Source organism: Heptranchias perlo, chromosome 41 (genome assembly GCF_035084215.1).
Source record: "Heptranchias perlo isolate sHepPer1 chromosome 41, sHepPer1.hap1, whole genome shotgun sequence".
NCBI lineage: Eukaryota > Metazoa > Chordata > Chondrichthyes > Hexanchiformes > Hexanchidae > Heptranchias > Heptranchias perlo.
The window spans coordinates 4,179,729-4,196,006 of NC_090365.1; the positions used below are offsets into that span (position 1 = coordinate 4,179,729).

The 16,278-nt window shown below is 43.8% G+C and overlaps 1 protein-coding gene across 4 annotated transcripts in view; it reads right to left on the reverse strand.

Moving 5' to 3' along the window:
* The window catches only part of sipa1l3 (signal-induced proliferation-associated 1 like 3), a 192,572-nt gene that overhangs the window by 17,690 nt on the left and 158,604 nt on the right, over positions 1-16,278 (reverse strand). For 3 of the 4 annotated variants that reach the window (XM_067974935.1, XM_067974937.1, XM_067974934.1), the window contains 2 exons: positions 15,362-15,571; positions 4,361-4,526 (listed from right to left, as the gene is read on the reverse strand). In XM_067974935.1, the coding sequence (XP_067831036.1) occupies positions 4,361-4,526; positions 15,362-15,571 (376 nt within the window). The remainder of the gene's footprint in view (positions 1-4,360; positions 4,527-15,361; positions 15,572-16,278) is intronic. The other variant, XM_067974936.1, reaches the window with a different exon arrangement.

The window sequence follows — 16,278 nt, forward strand, 5'->3', positions numbered from 1 at the left end:
GAGCAGTCGAGATCAGGAAGCCACAACCAACCACTGCGTGGATCAATACACTGGAGTTTCGACAGGGCTGTGCAGCTCTGGGTAGCTAGTGGGGCTGTGATGCGAGGCAGATTTCTTGGACAACCTGCTCGCCTTGCAGTGACTGTGGGGAATACTTCCACCAGTGAAAAATTCAAGAAAAATAAACCTGACACACGATCCTGCCCAAGTGCCACATTTTGCAAATTAAAATAGAATGTACCTCTGTGCATATTTGAGGTAACATCCGCCTCCTAATGTAACTCGTCTTTTCACAGGACCCAGAAAATACTGAAATCCTCATCTCCCTTAGTCTTCTCTTCCTGCTCCAATCTACCAAGCTTGGTGCCACTTACCACTACTTAAAGATTTGACAAGTTTAATTTCACGGTTTGTGTGTTTTTAAAAAAAAAACAAAGCTTGAAACTTCTTCTGTCCCTCCAACAGTCTAACAGTTCAAGATGAGAAAAAGTTGATTGGCCCATCAAAGCTTGTTGCTCTTGTATCCCAACTTTCCCAACCTAGATTCCAACTCTATTTTGAATGCTATGTCTTTGACCCTACTATCTCGCCTGACGGACTATTAAACCCCAAGCTTGGTGCCATCGAATCACTATGTCCTGATTTATCTGGTCTTCATAGAATCATAGAAATTTACAGAAGGAGGCCATTCAGCCCATCGTGTCTGTGCCGGCCGAAAAAGAGCCATCCAGCCTAACCCCACTTTCCAGCTCTTGGACCATAGCCTTGTAGGTTGTGGCACTTCAAGTGCATATCCAAGTACTTCTTAAATGGGATGAGGGTTTCTGCCTCTCCCAGCCTCTCAGGCAGTGAGTTCCAGACCCCCAACACCCTCAGGTTGAAAAAAATTTCTCAACTCCCTTCTAATCCTTCTACCAATTACTTTAAATCTATGCCCCCTGGTTTTTGACCTCTCTGCTAAGGGAAACAGGCCCGTCCTATCCACTCTATTTAGGCCCCTCATAATTTTATACACCTCAATTAAATGTCCCCTCAGCCTCCTCTGTTCCAAAGAAAACAACCCCAGCCTATCCAATCTTTCCTCATAGCTAAAATTCTCCAGTCCTGGCAACATCCTCGTAAATCTCCTCTGCACCTTCTCTAGTCCAATCACATCTTTCCTGTAATGTGGTGACTAGAACTGTACGCAGTACTCTAGCTGTGGCCTAGTGTTTTATACAGTTCTAGCATAACCTCCCTGCTCTTATATTCTATGCCTCGGCTAATAAAGGAAATACTGTAGTATGTTACAGCACAGAAGGCGGCCATTCAGCCCATCGTGCCTGTGCCAGCTGTTTGAAAGAGCTATCCAAGGGGATATAGACAGGCTGGGTGAGTGGGCGGAGATTTGGCAGATGCAATACAATGTTGGAAAATGTGAGGTTATGCACTTTGGCAGGAAAAAATCAGAGAGCAAGTTATTATCTTAATGGCGAGAAACTGGAAAGTACTGCAGTACAAAGGGATCTGGGGGTCCTAGTGCAAGAAAATCAAAAAGTTAGTATGCAGGTGCAGCAGGTGATCAAGAAGGCCAACGGAATGTTGGCTTTTATTGCTCAGGGGATAGAATATAAAAACAGGGAGGTGTTGCTGCAGTTATATAAGGTGTTGGTGAGACCGCACCTGGAATACTGCATACAGTTTTGGTCTCCATACTTAAGAAAAGACATACTTGCTCTCAAGGCAGTACAAAGAAGGTTCACTCGGTTAATCCCGAGGATGAGGGGGCGGACATATGAGGAGAGGTTCAGTAGATTGGGACTCTACTCATTGGAGTTCAGAAGAATGAGAGGCGATCTTATTGAAACATAAGATTGTGAAGGGGCTTGATCGGGTGGATGCGGTAAGGATGTTCCCAAGGATGGGTGAAACTAGAACTAGGGGGCATAATCTTAGAATAAGGGGCTGCTCTTTCAAAACTGAGATGAGGAGAAACTTCTTCACTCAGAGGGTAGTAGGTCTGTGGAATTTGCTGCCCCAGGAAGCTGTGGAAGCTACATCATTAAATAAATTTAAAACAGAAATAGACAGTTTCCTAGAAGTAAAGGGAATTAGGGGTTACGGGGAGCGGGCAGGAAATTGGACATGAATTTAAATTTGAGGTTAGGATCAGATCAGCCATGATCTTACTGAATGGCGGAGCAGGCTCGAGGGGCCGATTGGCCTACTCCTGCTCCTATTTCTTATGTTCTTATCCAATTAGTCTCCCTCACTTGCTCTTTCCCCATAGCCTTGTAAATTTTTTCCCTTTTAAGTATTTATCCAATTCCCTTTTGAAAGTTATTATTGAATCTGCTTCCACCAGCCTTTCAGGCAGCGCATTCCAGATCATAACAACTCCCTGCTTAAAAAAATGTTTCCTCATTTTGCGTCTGGTTCTTTTGTCAGTCACCTTAAATCTGTGTGCTCTGGTTTCCAACCCTTCTGCCACTAGAAACAGTTTCTCCTTATTTACTCCATCAAAACCTTATCTATCTGTCCTTCTACCTTCAGGGACCTGTGGACATGCACTCCAAGGTCCCTCTGTTCCTCTACACTTCTCAGTATCCTACCATTTATTGTGTATACCCTTGCCTTGTTTGCCCTCCCCAAATGCATTACCTCACACTTCTCTGGATTGAATTCCATTTGCCATTTTTCTGCCCACCTGACCAGTCCACTGATATCTTCCTGCAGTCTACAGCTTTCTTCCTCACTATCAACCACACGGCCAACTTTTGTATCATCTGCAAACTTCTTAATCATGTCCCCTACATTTAAGTCTAAATCGTTGATATATACAAAAAGCAAATGGACCTAGTACTGAGCGCTGCGGAACCCCGCTGGAAACAGCCTTCTAGTCACAAAAACACCCGTCGACCATTACCCTTTGCTTCCTGCCACTGAGCCAATTTTGGATCCAACTTGCCATTTTCCCTTGGATCCCATGCGCTTTTACTTTTCTGATCAGTCTGCCATGTGGGACCTCATCAAAAGCCTTGCTAAAATCCACATAGACTACATCAAACGTGCTACCCTCATCGACCCTCCTTGTTACCTCCTCAAAAAATTCAATCAGGTTCGTCAGACACGACCTTCCCTTAACAAATCCATGCTGACCGTCCTTTCTAAATGATAATTTATCCTGTCCCTCAGAATTTTTTCCAATAATTTGCCCACCACTGAGGTTAGGCTGACTGGCCTGTAATTACTCGGTATATCCCTTTAACCCTTTTTAAACAACGACACAACGTTAGCAGATCTCCATCTTCTCCCCATCGCTTTTCAATTAGTGATAACCCTTCACCTAGGTTTCCCATTTTAAAAAAATGGTCAAACTGAAGAATATAGATGTGCAGCATATGAGAAAACCAAGAGTCAGTTTCATGCAAATCATAAATGCAATCAATTATTGAAACACATTATTACATTTTTTAACAGATTCATTACGAGGGGGGGTTTTCGATGGAGTAGATAAAGAGAAACTGCTTCCATTGGCAGGAGGGTCAGTAACCAGAGGACGCAGATTTAAGATAATTGCCATAAAAAATCCAGGTGGGAAATGAGGAGAATTTTTTTCTACGTAGCGAGTTGTTATGATCTGGAATGCACTGCCTGTGAGGGTGGTGGAAGCAGATTCAATAGTAATTATAGGGGAATTGGATAAATACTTGAAAAGGAGAAATTTGCAGGGCTATGGGGAAAGAGCAAGGGATTGGAATTAATTGGCTAGCTCGTTCAAAGAGCCGGCACAGACACGAAGGGCCGAATTGCCTCCTCCTGTGTTGTACGATTCTATGATTACCACTCTACTGAGTTTCCTCTGAGTAAACCATCCAGACCAGTGCTACACATGGGCCAACCCATTGATTACTGCCATGGCTTCACTCAGCAGTTCAGATTTCTAAATTCTGTCTCTCTCCAGTCCTTGGAATGGGACACCCTTTTCTAAAAGGTACATATCCTCTCCAGATCTCCACTCACCAGGACAGGAAGGCAGTCTGGTGTTCTCCAAATTCTGTTCTGAAACAAGCTGTATTGGAGCAGCCTAGGGATGATTCACCCTGTGGTCTACCTTCCTTCATATGTTGGCTAGCGCTGAACCATTGCTTATTACCTCCCAACAATTGCACAGCACAGATCGTGAGGGGGGCTGGAACATGAACCCATGTCCCAACATGTCACACCAAATAGGTGCTGGAAAGCGTTCAGCTACTGCACTCCCCTAACTGCTTTCCTTCTGTTCTTCCAGACCCAGAAATTCCCAGCTTACATTTGGCAACGGGCAAATGATCATTCCAGCACCCGCCCACCCACTCCTACTGCCCAAAGTAGAACATACAAGCATTTCTTTATCTGTTTCCGGCAAAGGGCTGTCGAGCAAAATAAGCTTCTTTAAATCTTCTTCGAGGGTTGATTTGTGGGTTCTGCGTGGTGATCGGAGGTCTCGGAGAGATGCTCGCAACCTGGGCTGCCCGAAGACATTTGTAGAGGCAACATTGGAATTCCTGGGGGGGAGGGGAAACAGAATGCAGAGTTTAAGAGACAATGAATTATAAATAAATATCACTGTTTCTGGGATATTATTGCAACTAGATTACAAACACTGCATTGTTTTTTTAATACTCAAAGTATGGGTCAAAAATACAGAGGTGCATGAATAGCGCACATTTTTCCTCTCCTACTGAGAGGCAGAGTTTTCCAAATTGGGATTCATGGGAGTCTGCAAGGGCATCAGACTTTATTTATCAGACGTCTGAGTTTATTGACTTCCTTGTTATTTTCCTTTGGATGGCTCACACTGTCTTTTGGAAGTTAGGAAAGAGGTTCCCAAGGACTATGCCAATATTGGCAGGTAAGGTTAGGAAATGTTTAAAAGCCGCTATTATGTGTGAGGGAGGAGGCCTCTGTTACCCTCCCTCAGATCTGGAAATCATTGTGTGAAGGCACAATTGCATGCCTTGCTGCCATATCGCACATCTCAAGACAAATAAACCAAAGAACATGAAGCATGGAACCAGAAAAGGCCATTCAGTTGTCATGCCTGCTTCTTCCACAAACCGTGTTCAAGCTGTCCTATCATGGACTCAACATTCTCTTATCTAATCTCCCGAGGAAAGGTTCTTCGAAATTTCTACCCAACCCCCAAAAGGCTCCAGAGGCTGTAGAATATCTATTCAACTTTATATCTGCTATACAATCCCTGGTCAGTTGTTTTCTGCAGATAATTTTTTTTTTAAAAAAAGTTCCCCAATTTCACAGGACCCGTTATATTCCATAATCACTTGTGTCTATACTTACCCCAAAACCTTCAATCTCACTCCTACCCAGACATTTATGCACATGGGATGAGCTGAGAAGGGGAAAACATACATTTAGAACCAGCTAGGTTCTCCATCCCAGATGACCAATTGCCTCAATGCTCTCTGCTGTTCTTGGTTGGCCCAGGAGGAGGTGCCCTTGAATAACATTGGATGGGATTACACTCCTTCCACCTCACTATGGGGTGCAATCGTGTCAGCATTGGCTCAGTAGGTAACACTCACGCCTCTAAGTCAGAAAGTTGTGGGTTCAAGTCCCACTCCAGAGACTTGAACACAAAATCTAGGCTGACACTTTACCATTGGCGGCCATGCCTTCAGCTGCCTAGGCTCTAAGCTCAAATTCCCTCCCTAAACCTCTCCGCCTTTCCACCTTCCCCCTCCTTCTTTAAGACGCTCCTTAAAACTCTTTGACCAAGCTTTTGGTCACCTGTCTTAATATCTCTGTACGTGGCTCGGTGTCAAATTTCGTCTGATTACACTCCTGTGAATCACCTTGGGACGCTGCCCGCACGCAGCAAGACCTGGACAACATCCAGGCTTGGGCTTATAAGTGGCAAGTAACATTCGCACCAGACAAGTGCCAGGCAATGACCATCTCCAACACGAGAGAGTCTAACCACCTCCCCTTGACATTCAACGGCATTACCATCGCCAAATCCCCCATCATCAAAATCCTGGGGGTCACCATTGACCAGAAACTTAACTGGACCAGCCATATAAATACTGTGGCTACAAGAGCAGGTCAGAGGCTGGGTATTCTGCAGTGAGTAACTCACCTCCTGACTCCCCAAAGCCTTTCCACCATCTACAAGGCACAAGTCAGGAGTGTGATGGAATACTCTCCACTTGCCTGGATGAGTGCAGCTCCAACAACACTCGAGAAGCTTGACACCATCCAGGACAAAGCAGCCTGCTTGATTGGCACCCCATCCACCACCCTAAACATTCACTCCCTTCACCACCGGCACACTGTGGCTGCAGTGTGTACCATCCACAGGATGCACTGCAGCAACTCGCCAAGGCTTCTTCGACAGCACCTCCCAAACCCGCGACCTCTACCACCTAGAAGGACAAGGGCAGCAGGCACCTGGGAACAACACCACCTGCACCATCCCGACTTGGAAATATATCGGCCGTTCCTTCATCGTCGCTGGGTCAAAATCCTGGAACTTCCTTCCTAACTGCACTGTGGGAGAACCTTCACCACACGGACTGCAGCGGTTCAAGGCGGCGGCTCACCACCACCTTCTCAAGGGCAATTAGGGATGGGCAATAAATGCCGGCCTTGGCAGCGATGCCCACATCCCATGAACGAATAAAAAAAAATTAAAGGCGCTATATAAATGCAAGTTGTTGTTGAGGTAGCAAAGGACGGCACTGCATCCGTGGAACCAGACAGACGCCAGCACGAGCCAGTCCCTTTAGGACAGAAGAAACTGAAGGGAAATAAAGAGAGTGCACTGCGTGAGGCTTTTATAGAGGAGAAAAAGCCTTTTGATCACACTAACCAACTTCCAAGACATGTTTGAAGGGACAAAAGTTTTGCCCGGTCAGTACTACTATACACTCTGAAAACTAAGGCTTTGTGTGAGCACTGTTGGCAACTCTCCCCTCCCCGCACCACCCCCCACCCTCACTCCTGTCTCTAGGCAAAAATATTTTAAACTCCTCAGATCTCAAGTGCCAGCACAAATTGGTTCTGATTTCTCCTGCTAACCCAGTCTAGTCTCTGAAGGGAAACCACTAGCAGATTGGGAATGTAAATGCTGTCGAATTTCTGCCCTCATCTTGCCACATGTTGGTGATTAGGCTCTGCTCCCTGTCGAGACAATAATGTGCAGCAAATGCTATTGAATGGGCGCAGTCAAGAGAGATATCTTTGTTAGCCTTTCATCTTTGGTGCGTGGTAAGAATCAGAATCTTTCCCTAGTGTTGTGCTTAAAATACAGTTTATAAACTTTACACTTAAAAAAAAATTGAACTCGTTTCTAAGCCCTGTGACAGCTTTTTTTTTTAAAAAGGTCATGAGGAATCATTATTTTTTTAAGCTCCTTTTCAAAATGTATTTTTATTTGAATAGTTAAACATTGGGATGACCAAAGCCATTATCTTCAGCCCCTACCACAAACTCCGCACCCTTGCCACCAATTCCACCCCCTTCCCCAGCCAGTGCATCAGGCTGAACCAGAATGTTCGCAACCTCAATGTCCTATTTGACCTCTAGTTTAGCTTCCGACCCCATATCCTCTCCATTAGAAAGGCCTTCGACTTCTACCTCCATTACATCGCCCGCCTCTGCCCCTGCCTTGACCCATCTGCTGAAGCACTCACCCATACTGTAGTCACCTCCAAACTCAACTTTTCCAATACTCTACTGAACCATCGCCCACCCTCCGTAAACTTCAGCTCATCCAAAGTTCTGCTTCCTGTGTCCTATCCCTCACCAAGTCCGACTCACCCATCAGACTTGTCCTTACCGACCTACATTAGCTCCTGAACTCCCACACTTCCAATTTAACATTCTCATCCGTGTGCTTAATTCCCTTCATGGTCTTGCCCCTCCCTGCCTCTATTACCTTATGCTGCCCTACAACCGTCCACCCCGCCACACACACCCCCACCCCCCCAGAACTCTCTGCTCCTCCAAATCAGGTCTCTTTTGCATCTCCCCAACCCACCCCCATCCCCCTCACCCCACCGTTGGTGGCTGCATCTCAGCCATCAAGGCCCTATGCTATGGAATTCCCTCTGCCTCTCCACCTTTATGATCCTCCTTAGAACCCACCTCCATGACAAAGCTGTTGGTCACTCTTCTTAATATTCTTTTTCTTCTTTGACTCAACATCTACTTTTTTTTAATCTGATTTTACCTCTGCCTTGGGACGTTTTTCTACGTTGAAGTCGCAATATAAATGCAATTTGTCATTGCTGAATATAAGCACCAATAATGTCAGTTAGCAAAACTGACAGGAAGTTTTGCTTTACTTCTAAAAAAAAAATTTTAGTTTAGGTTAGCTTGGCTCAGTGGTATCACTGTCACTTCGGAGTCAGAAGATCGTGGGTTCGAGCCCCGCTCAAAGACCTGAGCACAAAGCCTAGGTTGACACTTCAGTCCAGCACTGAGGAGTACTGCATCGTCAGAGGTGCCGTCTTTCAGCTTAGGCGTTAAACTGTCTGCTTGCTTAGCACTGTTCAATAAGAGGAGGTTCTTCCAGTGACCTGTCCAGCATTTTGCTCTTAACCACCACCAAAAAAGAAACAGATTAACTAACTGGTCATTCTTCTTAGTTACTGTTTGTGGGCCTTGTATGACTGCCACCTTTACCGATGTAACAGTGACTGTACTTCAAATACGTAATTCGCTTTGGAATATGCGGAGAAGAGGCCTCAATCTTATACATGAAGAAATCTATGAGCTCTTTTCACTTGGTATTGGGTAGGAAGGCAGGAGAAAGGGGTTTGGGGAGGCAGTTAGGTATAGAGAAAAGGAGGCTTGGGATTTCTTGCCCTCTAGGCCCCTCTAAAAGTCTCCCAGTTCTATTCGGTTCATTATAATCCCATGTTGCTCATTTCTTTTTTTCCCCCAATATGTATGCCAGTGTTAAATTTCACTTTCCATTTGCATGATCTAAATCCTTTTACAAAATGTTAACTGCATCCTCAATCCCCACTGAACTTTCTATTTTGCATCTGTACATTTAACAAGTTTACAAATAGTTTCTGCATCCAAGTCATTTATGTAGACAAGCAACAAGCGCTGAACTTTGCAATAAAAATCCATTATTGCACTTTAAAATGGAATTTTCTGGTGATTTATAATTTTCCCAGTAGATTACAGTGCACATTACATTCAGCCAAACATGAGATGATTCATGAATAGTAATTATAGTAACTTAAATTTTATTTCTTGCCTCCTCTCAGGGCCCCACCTTTGTGTATCCGAGGCATTCATTTTTATTGCCACACCAGTGGGTCTTCCAGTAGTTTACAGTTGCAATCACTCTGAAAACATTTGTCTAATTATGGCTGCTCGTAATGTCACCCTGCTCTAAGTTAGGGGATGCACCAATGTGAACAAGCTGGACACAAGCCAAGGCCACGAACTCCAACCCCCGCCCCTCCCCCCACCCTCCCAGTGACCTCTAATGAACTGTTGTATTAGTGTAATCATCTATTAGTCAGCGCATTGCACTGGAACCACAGGAATTCAGATTCTGGAAAAAGTGACACACACACACTCTCCAAAGTTTGGGCCGGGTTGAGAAGAGGGAAATAAATCGGCAGCAAATGTTCTTGCTCCTGATGATTCAGTGGTACCATATGAAAATGTGCGTGTGTGGGGATGTTGGGTGAAGATGTGATTGAGCTTGCTTACGATGCTCTATAACTTAACACCAATCATCATCGAGGCTTATACAATGAGGCAAGGGTTGCTAGCCTCTGTGGAACGGTTTCCAAGCATAAATTATCACCTTCAGAAGAAGGAAGAAAGCCAAAGGGAGAAAAAGTGGGCATGGAAGGAATTCACCCTTTATTTCCCTCGTTTCACCTTTCCTCATACTTGCACCACTCCCAAGTCAAATGTCCCAGCCAAGCAATCAAACCCCAGCCTCTGCCTATACAGCTCTTGGGAAGACCATTGGGAAGTACAGAGTTTTGGTAGGAGTGAGTCACTCTCCAATTTTCCTTCCAATCCTTGTGGGGAAGTATTCCAGCATTCACCCAGCCCTTCCCTAATGTCGTTCCTTGAATGGGGAAATCATAGATGCAATCCTATGACCTCCCACTCTGTGCCACAGCACCAACACCCTGTGTCACCCACCCTGAATTGAACAATATATTCTTTCACAACTTACGGTGGCCAAACATACATATACACACACCCACCCACCAAAGACAGAATCGCTGGCCACATTACCCTTGGTGAAAGTCAATAAGACTCTAGATTTGGGATCAGTGTACTGGATCGGAGAGCTGTAGTTTTGTGATTTGGCACTGCATGCAGAGAAAGTGGACAACGTCCCCGTGTCATGTGGAAGCAATTATTTGCTGTCAATCAACATTGCTGTTTTCTCGGCTTTCCCATAACAATCAGATAATAAAAACGTTCAGGCAATTCAATCCCCAGGTTCATCTAGGACTAACATCTTTTTCTTTGTTTTATGCCAAGAAAGTTCTTCTGGGTTAAATTGGGTTTAAATTTAATTTTAATTTTAATTTAAATTGGGTTCATTTTTAAATTTAAATCAAACAAATATGTTGTCGAGAGTATTGACAAAATGATCTTATTTTATGACCTAAAGCCTTAGAGTTCTTGCAGCAGCCAATCAGGCAGCAAACAATGAGGCTGCTGGGGAAGCATAGGCTGGTGCTCGGATATAAATGTGGAGTTTTTATGACATCGACTATATTAACTTCCACTTTAAAAAAAATAAAGAATGAGATAACTCATCATGATTTTGTCAATAATAAAAATTTAAAATCATCTGGGTGTGTAGCACCCAGCCTATTCCGTTTCCTGGTCAGATAGTGATCGAAGGGACAGCGAGCTTACCTTAGCAAGAAAACATAGCCTGTTAATATGCAGCAATATTCCTTATACAATCTACATCGGGATATTGGCTCTGGACTCGGGGCCAGAGACCTGTCCTCTGCTTTTCACTAAATCTATCGAGCTACATATTAAATATCCTGTATATGTCAGAAATGTCTAAACGTGGAGTTCCAACTTTCTTTCCAATAGGTTTGTGATAACCACATGGTATTATTGGTCACTGGTCCATGCTAACCTTATTAGATCCAAGAATCACATTCTGCAACAAACACAAGGCAGCAGCCATTACGCTTCCACACCAAAAGCTAAAAGTTTAAGTGATGCAGCTCGATAGATTTAGTGAAAAGCAGAGGACTGGTCTCTGGCCCAGAGTCCAGAGCCAATATCCCGATGTAGATTGCATAAGGGATATTGCTGCATATTAACAGGCTGTGTTTTCTTGCTAAGGTAAGCTCGCTGTCCTTTCGATCACTATCTGACCAGGAAACGGTATAGGCTGGGTGCTACACACCCAGGTGATTTAAATTTTTTATTAAAAGTTGTAACTGGAAAATTCAATTAGGTTGAAGTAACTAAAATCATCTCGAAATTCAAGTTCTTACAGAAATGTCAACAAAGTTAATGATTTCAGCTTAGCCAAGGCCCAGGATCCTGGGGCTCAATTTATGAGCAGGCTGAATTAGAGACAGATGCCAGGACCTATTCAATTTCAATTTTTTAAAAAGAAGTTGCCTACTGGCAAATCCACAGTTTTCAGTTGCATTTTTCTGAATTTGGAAGACTGCTAGAGGCAGAATCATAATATTAACAATTTTCCCATCAATATTCTAATTTAAAAATACCTCTTTCTTTAAGCTATTCCAATAACAAAGGCAGCTTATTTTCCCTTTCACAATTCAGCATCAGCTGTGGTTCAGTGGGTAGCCCTCTCGCCTCTGAGTTAGAAGGTCGTAGGTTCAAGTCCCTGCTCCAGACACTTGAGCACATAATCCAGGCTGACATTTCCAGTACAGTACTGAGAGAGTGCTGCACTGACGGAGATCCCGTCTTTCGGATTAGACTTCAAACCAAGGCCCTCTCAGGTGAACGTAAAAAATCCCATGGCACTATTGCAAAGAGCAGGGCAGTTCTCCCAGTGTCTTGGCCAGCATTTATCCCTCGACGAACGCTTAAAACAGATTATCTGGTCATTTCTCTCATAACTGTAGGACCTTGGTTGTTGTGTTTCCTACATTATAACAATGGCTTTACTTCAAAATTACTTAATTGGCTGTAAAGCGCTTTGGGACGTTTCAAGGTCATGAAAGGCGCTATAGAAATGCAAGTTTTCTTCCTTTCCAGGCTTTACCACCTGGTCTTTGAAGGGAAAATCTCATTGGTTGGGACTCCTTTTACCAAAGAAAATCAAAAGGCAAAGCTGAGCATCTTTTGGCTTTCTCCCCCCTCCACCCCTCCATTATTGACTCTTTTTGGCATGGGATGAAGGGAAGCAGCCAATAGATTAGAACAACTGAATCCAATGTGCGATGAGGGGAATGAATCAACACCCAGCTGATCTAACAAGCTCATTGAATTACTCTAAACTAGTAACTCAGCCATTCAAGTTACCTCACTTACACGGTTGGCCACAGTTAGTTGGCCATGGTGGTTACTGAAGTACTGAATATGGAAATTGACAAAAGGTGGCTTCTCCTCCTCTCCCTGCCTTGAGAGAGGCGTTAACAGGTGGATACAACAAGAACGCATCACAAACAAGTAGACCGAGAATGGGTCAAGGCTACCATTACAAAATCTTACCTACATTGATTAAGGCTAAGTATCTTGAAATATTAATATAGAACTAGCTCCTATAGTACATGAAACAGGTTCAATGGGCCGAATAGCCTTCTCATTCCATGCTTTCATACAAGGGCTGCAGCATACTCCCTCTCCCCCAAAGTTCCAAAGGAGCAGAGGGGACAACAATTTTAACATTCTTAAAAAAGCTTCATAATTAGGGTGCAATGGTTTGAGTTTCTAAAATCTGCAATACAAAACCTCATGGGTAAATGCATTAAATTACATAACCCTGACACCAGAAAGCAGTAAACCCCTCCCCTCTCCCCCAAAAAAGACTCACGAAAGCTAGGAAGAATGAGAGGGGAGGGGCGTTTGTACAGATGCACACATAGGCTCCCTCTCATACACAATCCAAGAAAACAAACACAAAAAATGTATCCATCTTAACTACCAAGGAATTCACAGTAAGATGAGAATGAGGCACTTTTTTCCGAAAAATATAGATGAAAGACCAAGGCCCAAACTTCACGATAGGTTGGAATAGGTAAACCAAGTAATGGTGATCACAGGATGCCAATGCTGCGTTTTAAAAGCTTTGGATTGCAAGAGGAAGGAAAGACCGAGGGAGGTAAGAAATTCCACAGTCTGAGTTCCAGGGACAGAATGAATAAAGTAGGAGACTGCAATGATTCTGGTTTTCAACACAGTGACGATGCAGGGCAGTGGAAGGAGATGCAAGATGGCGCTCAGGAGGAACAAGTTCTGAGAAACAATAATGTAACAAATATCAGTAAAGCAAAGAGGCAAGAAAGGTTCCAAAGAAGAGAGAAGTTGAAGGTTTTTGGGGGGGGAAAGCAGGGTTTGCCTATCAGACAATCTTGTATCTTGTCCAGGAGTTCCAAGAGGTGGAAGAGTAGCCTTTCTCCAGACCTAACTAGTATTCAAGTCTTGGAGAGTCTTAGCATTATAGAAAGCCAAAACTATGGAGCAGCACAATAGGGACCAAGATTCTTGGAGGCAGTTTTAGCAATGGAATAAGATGAGAGCATTCCATTTAGATTAGAAAAATGAGAGTGAAGCCAAAAATGTCAACAAATGAATGTTGACAGACGATGGACTAAGGCTGGACTCATCATCACTTTACGCTGAACTTTCAAGAGATATGAAGTAACTGTGTGGAGAATCGTAAGACACCAGCACCCATTTGCCCCATTAACTGCTGACATGGCTTGGTGTATGTGCAGAGCATACAACTAGTAAAACAGCATTGCACATGTACTATGAGGTCCTTATCTTAAAAGGAACTGGCCAAAATTTAGATTTTCCACTATTAAAAAAAACTTAACTGGTCAAATTTGTAATATAAATTGTGTTTGGAACTCATCTCTAGTCACAAAAGCAGATATGCCAATAATTGCAATTTACAGCTATAGTTGTAGCATTACGGTACTTATTCCGCTGCCCGCTTTACAATGTGGGATCATCGTTCCTCCGGTCTGTGCAATCGGAAGGTTGCCCTAATTAAGTGGTGACCCTTCGAAGAATGTGCGGAAAATTCATGGCCAATCACCGTCAAGGCACAGTGCATTGTAACATCATCTCCCTCCCCCCATTACCCCCAAGATGGGACCACTTGTTTTTCAATCTTCTCTGAAATGGATACTCTTATAAATGTTACTGCTAACCTTTCAAATTAATTAAATTCTTCAACAGTAAAGTGGTATTCACAGTTATGGTTTTAAGAGCTCTCTTTGGCATACAAACCATTATTGTTTTTAATTAAATTTCTAAATTCATTATTTTAGCAGAGGCATTGATCTACTTAGAATAAAGTGCTAAGCATTTGTACGCTGATCTTCCCAAAGGCATAATTTCCAAGGCCATTGTAATCTACATTTTCTCCAGCGGCACGCATCAAATCCAACTAAAAGACCAAAACCTGGCTCCCCAGCCTCAGCCACTGCTGCTCAGTAACTTGGGAGGCCCCGAGAGCAGCCCTCGGCTGATTCTCCTGATTTTTCTGGCCTCTCTGCAGGGCAGGCACCCGGCTTGGGATCAGCTGCTTTCAAATAGGAGACTGGAAACTCAAGGCGTAGGGAACTGCAGACCCAGTGTCTGCATTCTTCATGGCACAGAAACTTTTTGAACAGGAAATCAGGAAAGATTGAACAGGTTGGGGCTCTTCACTAGAAAAGGCTGAGAGGTGACCTGATAGAGAGAGGTCTTCAAGATTACGAAAGGGTTTGATAGGGTAGAAGTAGAGAAGATATTTCCACCTGTGGGGGGAGTCCAGAACTAGGGGCCATAAATATAAGATAGTCACTAATAAATCCAATAGGGAATTCAGGAGAAACTTCTTTACCCAGAGAGTGGCTAGAATTTGGAATTCGCTACCACAAGGAGTGGTTGAGGTGAATAGCATAGATGCATTTAAGGGGAAGCTAGAGAAACATAAGGAGGAAAGAAATAGAAGGATATATTAGGGTTAGATGAAGAGGGGTAGGAGAATGCTCGTGTGGAGCATGAACACCGGCATGGACCAGTTGGACTGAATGGCCTGTTTCTGTGCTGTACATTCTATGTCTATGTTATGTTTTAAAGTATGAAATGCAAAATCAAAGAAGCCCAAGCTGTACTCATTTTGATCTCAGGTCGAGCTCCAATCTGCTCACGATAAGAAGCCTACGTTTTTGTTTCTGTGAATCCAGATGGTCGACTTGGGGTATTGGTTGTTTTTTTCCACCCGGCTGGGCACATATTCTTCATATTCTGGTAAGAGTAGTAGGATTTGGGGGCAGAGGCAGAGAGCTGAGAATATGATGTCGGTGGCCTAGATACTTCCGTAGGTGGGGTCTTGTACATGTGAGGGGGTGGTCCTGGTCTGCAATTTAGTGCACTGGAAAAACAAAATTAAAAAATAAAAAGTGAGCAAACAATTTTTTTTAAAATCAAGTTATTCGATGTAATTTCCACCTGTCCCCCTTCCATCTTCTCTCCTCTCCTGAAGTTGGGACTCATTTTGGGGGAACACTATCACAAATTCTAGGAGCTCAATCACCTGGTCAAAGTTGTCAATTTTCACGTGAACTTGGACAGAGCTAGCAGGCTATTCGACACCCAGCGTTTGTCCAACAACTGAACAAACTCACTTCACGGGGGGTCTATTTCTGTTGTCAGTCTTGCTCAGTTGGCAGCAGTCGCACACAAATCAGAAAGCTGTGCATTCAAAGCCTCGCTCCCAAGACTTGAGCACGTAAACTGGGCTGACATTGCAGTGCACTACTCTGGAGTCCTGCATTGTCACAGGTATTGCCCTTCAGGTGAGATGTTAAACTGAGGCCATCCCCTGACTTGTTCTGGCGGTTCCGGTGGATGTTAAGGATCCCTAAAAGCATTACTCAAAGAGCAAGGAAACTCCCCCCAGCGTCCTGGTCAACATTCCTCCCTCAACCACCATCAAAGACCGATCCAGTAGTCATTCATTTCATTGCAGTTTTCAGCATTTTACTGTGCACGTTTGTCCATATAACAGTTACGGCACTTAAAATAATTCACTGCCCATTAAGCACTTTTGTGACCTTAAGAAGTCACATGGAATTAAAT